We start from the raw sequence: 6,580 nt of genomic DNA on the forward strand, positions 1-6,580 counted from the left end.
CAGTGGTCATTGTGATTCAAGCACCTGTCTTGATCTAGATTTTTTTAGGATGCCTGACTCCTTATACTGCAGAAAGTGATCATGTGAACTGAAACTTTTGGAGATTAGGACGCAGAGTTTTTTTAGGTGTTTGATGAAAACTACTATCACTTAGGCCTGGCAGAAGTATTCTGGTCAAGTATTATACTGCCCATAAATGGCTATGCAGAACACGAAACGACCAACAGCTTCGCCTAAGTAGATTATTTATGTGTTGCTGCTACCATCTATTAATTGTCACCTGAAGTATTCCACTGAAGTATTGGACCCACTTTTGGTCCAAAAATGTTCCTTTTGTGTTGCTGTGTGTTAATTTGTATAAACTTGCATGAGGGGGGGGAAATTTTTTGGTTCCAGCAGCATCTTGGACACATTTGGTGGGTATATGAGAGAGTGTGCCTTCTGTTTATACTCCCAGGTTGTGGAACTCCTTTCCCTGTTGGAGGTCGCTTTGGCCCTGTTCCTGATGCCTTTCTCTCGACACGTAAAGGACCCTTTTATTTTAGGTGGCATTGGTTTTTACGTCTGTTGCTACCATGCACTTTAATTTGGGGCTGTTAACTGTTATTATTTTATCATACCTTAAGTGTTTTGATGCTGTTTTTAATTTAATATATTTAAATGTATTTTAAATCAAAGTTTCGTTTTAATTGTGTTTTAAAGTTAGCAATTAAGATGTTTAAAAATTGTCTTCTGTTTTTAAAATGTTGTACACCTCCTTCAATCCTGTGATAGGAGCATTGTGGGTTTCACAAAGCTTCTTCTCAAAGTCTCAAGGCAACCTTTTACTTCAGGAACATCCAAACGACTCTTCGTGAATGGGATTGCCCAAATTACCCTTAATATGCTTTCCTTAAATGACTAAGGCTAGGGTCACCAGGTCTCCTTTGATAGTTTTAAAAACTGTATTGTGGTTTAGCTTTCTTCTGTGTTTTCTGTTATGAATTCATTGCATCGGCAAGCTTTTCTGAAACAAACGAACATTAACTTCTATTACAAGCATGCAGCTTTATTTAAGAAGTTTTTAGATGGTATGGTTACAATAGTTACAATACATCAACAGTGCACAATTTTCCTATTCAGTTTATTTTCACTTGAACGCTTCTACAATAAACTGTTTCTTTCTGCCTCTTTAGCATCAGAACTTTTTATTACCCCTTCAATGGAATCTGAATTCTGCCAAGGGACTCTTGCCTGCCTTTAACTGATTCTAACGATGGTTAACCATCGCTTTACTCCTCCATTTTATCGCCATTCCTTCCACAGCAGCCCTTCCCCTATAGCAGCCTGAACCGCATGGCTTGGAAAATGACGTCCAACCTAGTGACTTGTCCACATTTAGGATACTCAATAAATAAATACTGAACCCTTACTAAGGAAAGCAGCCAAACGTTTCATATTTCTTTTTTATGCAAAAAGATCAACCTTATTAATCCACACATGCGCACAGTCGGCCTTATTCTACCAGATTTTTTAATTATGGATTCAAGCATTATGGTTTGTCAATGTTCAAAAAAGTATTAAAATTTCACATATCCAACCCTTGATTTTCCATTTTTTATCAGGGACACCCATTTTGCTATGTCATTATATTTAATGAGACTTGAACATCCACGATTTTGTTATCCCCGGAGGGGATCCTGGAAATAAACCCTAGTGTCTAATAAGGGTCCACTGTCAACTGTTCACCTAGTTGACCTAACACGTAAATGTTATTAGTGGGCCCTTAGTATTCTGCTGGAGTTTGGTTCCAGGATATCCATGGATACCTAAACTCCTTCTGAGTTTCACCTCTCCATGAAAAGCACAGAGCCACCGTACAACAGTCTCTCCAAGTACATCTCAGAGAGTTGTCCAGAAGGATACCATTAATTGATGGGATCAAAGCCACTTGAGAGATCCAGTCGAACCAACAAAGAGAGACGCTCCTCCTGTCCAGTTCTCTGTGTAGGTCATCACCAAGATGACCAATGGTGTCTCTCTTCCATAGCCAAGCCTGGAAACCAGATTGATAATGAATCTAGATAATCCAGTTCATCCAGGAAACCCCTGGAGTTTGGAATCTACCACCACATTCTAATACCCTTGACCCAAACATGGTAGTTGGCCACTGGCCCATCATTATCCATTATTGTTGGATTCAATATGAACTTCTTTACACCAAAAGGCCTCACATCGCCTCCTTTAGGCAATATGGAACTCTGCCTGTGTAGGGAGGCATTGATTTATCCATTCATCCAGTTCCTCTCTGGCCTGTTTGATAAGCCTAAAGAGGACAAGGGTCTCTAAGACCAATGTGGTGGCCTTTTCAGCATAGGAGCCCAGAATGGAGAGGTGAAAACCAGGAGACCACTGACTGAGCGAGACACAAGCAAACAGAGGCTTATTATTGCTGTCAGAGACAACGGTGTCCCACCTCAGACCAGCACTGCAACTCTCAATGTACTTCCAGTGGATGGCTTTTCTGATCCTTATCTGAAGGTGGTGGATGTGCGTCAACAGGACCATGAAGATGAGGGCACCTTGACCATGTATTTGGTAATTTGCCTGGCATCCGTGTCTTCTGTGTTTCTGCTTTGCATCATTTCCTTTGTTGTTATCAAATCTTGCAAGAAAGACCTTGGGGGTACTTTTATTGGTCCTGCTCCTCACTTTCCCCCTTCCAGGCCTGACATCCCAGAGAACTGTACCGATTCTCAGAGTGGGTCACTTTCCAGGAATTATCAGTATGATGTTTGCTTAACTGGTGGCTCTTTAAGCAGTGACTTCAGATTCCTTCGGCCTCTCATTCCTGTTTTTTCTGTGGCGGATCCAAATATCCCTATAATCCACAAGACCTCTCCTGGTTCTCAAGACCTATCAGATTCCGTGGAAGATAATCAATCAAAGGAGCAGGTGAGATAATATATATGATGTTCCATGTGATAGATAACCAGTCTATTAGATGTGCCTTTTCCTTGGTCACCAGGCACAATAGATACAGTGGGCCCTTGTTATCCACTGTGATTTGGTTCCAGGATCACCTGTGGATACCAAAATTCACAGATGACCAAGTGATATTATTTACAGTGCAGTGGAGTCACCTATATAAAATGAGTTATCATTATTATTATTACATGCCATAGGTGGTGGGATCTGTGGATGCAGCATCCATGGATACAGAGGGCTGACCGTATTTGTTTCTTCTCTGTATTAATACTTACATTTTAACTCCACTGCATGAAAGGAATATTGAATTGGGTCAAACACATCTAACAGTTGTTTCTTCATATTTTTTCCTTATATTGTTTGGTGATTTAATATGAATGCTAAGTTATTATTTTTTTTAATTAGTTCATTTAAATACCAGATACATGCACGTGTTCATCCACCATTCATTTGTTCTTGGTTCTGGAAGTAAATTTCCATTCTACATCAACTTAGTACTTCTATCCTCACAGAAACATCACTGCCCCCCCCCCCCCATTAGTGTATGCCAACTCTGTTTTAACATCTGTCTAAAACAACAGCTCAGCCATCTGAGTAATAACCAAAAGTACATTGTTGAGTCAAACAATCCCTTGCCTTTTGGTAATCTTGATCAGAAAAACTGTTTCTAGAGTGCCTGACTCCTTATACTGTACTGCAGAAATTGATTCATGTTGAACCTGAAGCTCCCACAACTTTAGTAAGTATAGTTTTCCATGTGTTTGACGCTACCATCACTTAGTCATGGCATGAAGTATTCTGGTCAAGTATTTGGTCCATTTTGTGTCACAGAAGTTCCCTTTGCGTGAAGTTGTGTTTAGTTGAAAACCTTGTATAACTCCCTTGATGGTCACCCTTCTATACTGGGCAGGTTTAGTGAGGGTACAAGACAGAGAGCCTTCTTGATGGCTGCTCCCAGGTTGTGGAAATACCTTCTCTGGGAGGTCAGATTGGCCTCTTCTTTCCTGTCTTTCTGCCAACAGGTAAAGACCTTTTATTTAAGGAGGCATTTGGCTCAGCTGTTAAGGCACTGACTCTGATGGCCACAAGGTTGGCAGATTGGCTGTTCGAGACCTAAGTGCCAAGTGATCGCGTGAGTTCCCATCACTACTTCCAGCTTCTGCCAACCTAGCAGTTTGAAAGCATGTAAAAGTGCAAGTAGATAAATAGGTACCACTTTGGTGGGAAGGTAACAGTGTTATGTCCATCTTGGCGTTCAGTCATGCTGGCCACATAACCATGGAGCATTGATAATGCTGGCTCCCTCAGCTTGGTAACGGAGATGAGCACTGCCACCTACAGCTGGACATAACTGGACAACCATGGCAAATGGGAAACCTTTTATTAGTGAGTAGGCACCAGTGCTGCACAGTATCCCCTTTTAACTTCATGGACCACTTTATTAAGTCAACAATTTCATTGAACTAGGCACTACATTCTCAAGAACTCTTTATTTCTCAGTCTCTGCCAATTCAAGATCCCATTGGCATCTACAGATTGCTGTAATTTTGCAGGCTAGTATTCATCACTATTACACTCCTTTACATTGACCCTCACTGGCCATTATAGTGCCTATTCCCCCAACTGGTAAGATCTTTTTGGAGCTTTTTACAATTTGTATTTATTCTTATCACCATAAATTTTCTGTCCTTCGCAAACTTGGCTGCTTCTGTTCTGACTATATATAATTTATGAACAAATTGAGACGCACTGGAACTACTTGTACTTTTAAATTTGCCAATATTTCAAAATAAGTAAAAAGGCTTCTGGAGGACCCTAAAGGAATGAAAATATCCAGGCGTTTTGTGTTCTTTCTTAGTAATAAAATTGGTGTGTTCCATTTAAACATTGTTTCTTTGGATCTTGATGCTGTTCCTGCCAGGGGATTTGAAAGGTTATAAAAGTGTTCCAGGTAAGCCCAAGAAATTCAGCCAAAGGAGAAACAAGAAAAACAGGTGGCTTATCTGTAGTTATGGTTCTTTGAATGATCATCAGTGAATTCACACATATGGATTATCCTGCCTCTCTATACTGCAGTGTTGGAAGATATGCTCTGAAGACCTAGGTGTGAACTCACGGACTCCCTGAGTATGCATTTCTTTATGGGATCATTGAACTTAGAGAATAGTGGATCTTTCCATATTGGTCTCAGTAAGTATAGGGCTATACAGACCACCTGAAAGGGGCAGTCAGCAGCTACCCCTTTCCTGGCTGGATTGGGGCTGCGGCAACCTCATGTTGCAGCCCTGATCCAGCCTCTGGAGAACGCAAAAAGGAGCCGCAAAAAGTGACTCCTTTCTGCGCCCTCCAAGGGGCACCATAGCCATGGCGGCATGGCTTTATAATGCCCCTTCGGTGCTGCATCATGTGGATGCAGCTCCAGAGGGGCTTTATGATGACGTGTGCCACGTCGACCAGTGTGTGCCAAAATGACAACCTGGGAGTGAGACTAGGGCATCCAGCGTGCAGATGCTGTGCTCTAGCTCTGCCCCTTTTCACTCTCTTTCCTCCTCACCCTTCCTCCCACCCAGCCCAAACCAACACTGTACATTCCCCTGTTTTGCAAACTTTGTCTCCTCTTCAGTTCCAAAGACTTTCCCTTTGAATCTGATGTTACAGGCACCCCCAGGAGGATCCAGCTTCTCTCCCCTCCTCCTCCTCCTCTTCTCCCCCTTCGTCCCAGGCAGACAAAAGCAACACCGTACCTTCCCTTTGTAGTGATGGCTGCAAACATTGGATTCAGAGTGGAAATATTTGGAAATAAGAGGAATATAAAGTTTGTCAATATTGGAAAGATACAATGTTGCTATTGTCTGGCTGGGAGGGAGGTGGTGGAGGAGAGAAGGTGGATCTTTTGCAGCAGTAGCTGCTAACTTCAGATTGAAAGTGAAAAGTAGAGCCCTGGTGGCGCAGTGGTTTAAATGCCTGTACTGCAGCCACTGACTCAAAACCATAAGGTTGCGAGTTCAATATCAGCAAAAAGGCTCAAAGCTTGACTCAGGCTTGCATCCTTTTGAGATCGCTAAAATGAGTACCCAGATTGTTGAGGGCAATTAGCTTACAGTTGTAGACTGCTCAGATACTGCTAGTTTGGTATGAAGCAGTATATAAATGAAGTGGTTGCTTTTTTTGTTTGGAAACACTTTGGAAATTTGGGGGAGATTTTGTGTTTCAAGATTGTAATGAGAGTTATAGATGGTGCCCTTCATGGGAGAGGAATCTTTATCTTTTATGTTGGGGGGACAGCTAATGTATATGTGGTTTTTGCACTTTTTTAACCCCCGTGAATGTGGAGTGGTGACTGTATTTCAACAGGAGAATTTTATTGAAAACAGAAAACTCTCTCTCTCTCTCTCTGACTACAGTATATTAGAAAACAGCAACTATTATCATGAAGCTTGAAGCTTCATGCACTCCAACAATATGTGGAAAACACAAATAGTTAATAAAATGCAGTATTGGAATAGTTACTATATTCATCAAGAATTATTTCAAAAGGAGAATTTTATTGAAAACAGAAAAGTCTATCTATCTATCTATCTATCTATCTATCTATCTATCTATCTATCTATCT

The 6,580-nt window shown here is 41.2% G+C and overlaps 1 protein-coding gene across 1 annotated transcript in view; it reads left to right on the forward strand.

The window, feature by feature from the left end:
* The window catches only part of LOC121929056 (protocadherin beta-16-like), a 24,206-nt gene extending 21,263 nt beyond the window's left edge, over nucleotides 1–2,943 (forward strand). Inside the window, exon 2 of the mRNA XM_042464375.1 lies at nucleotides 2,374–2,943. Within this exon, the coding sequence (XP_042320309.1) occupies nucleotides 2,374–2,943 (570 nt within the window). The remainder of the gene's footprint in view (nucleotides 1–2,373) is intronic.
* The last annotated feature ends 3,637 nt before the right edge of the window (nucleotides 2,944–6,580 follow it).

This window comes from Sceloporus undulatus, chromosome 4, assembly GCF_019175285.1.
Source record: "Sceloporus undulatus isolate JIND9_A2432 ecotype Alabama chromosome 4, SceUnd_v1.1, whole genome shotgun sequence".
NCBI lineage: Eukaryota > Metazoa > Chordata > Lepidosauria > Squamata > Phrynosomatidae > Sceloporus > Sceloporus undulatus.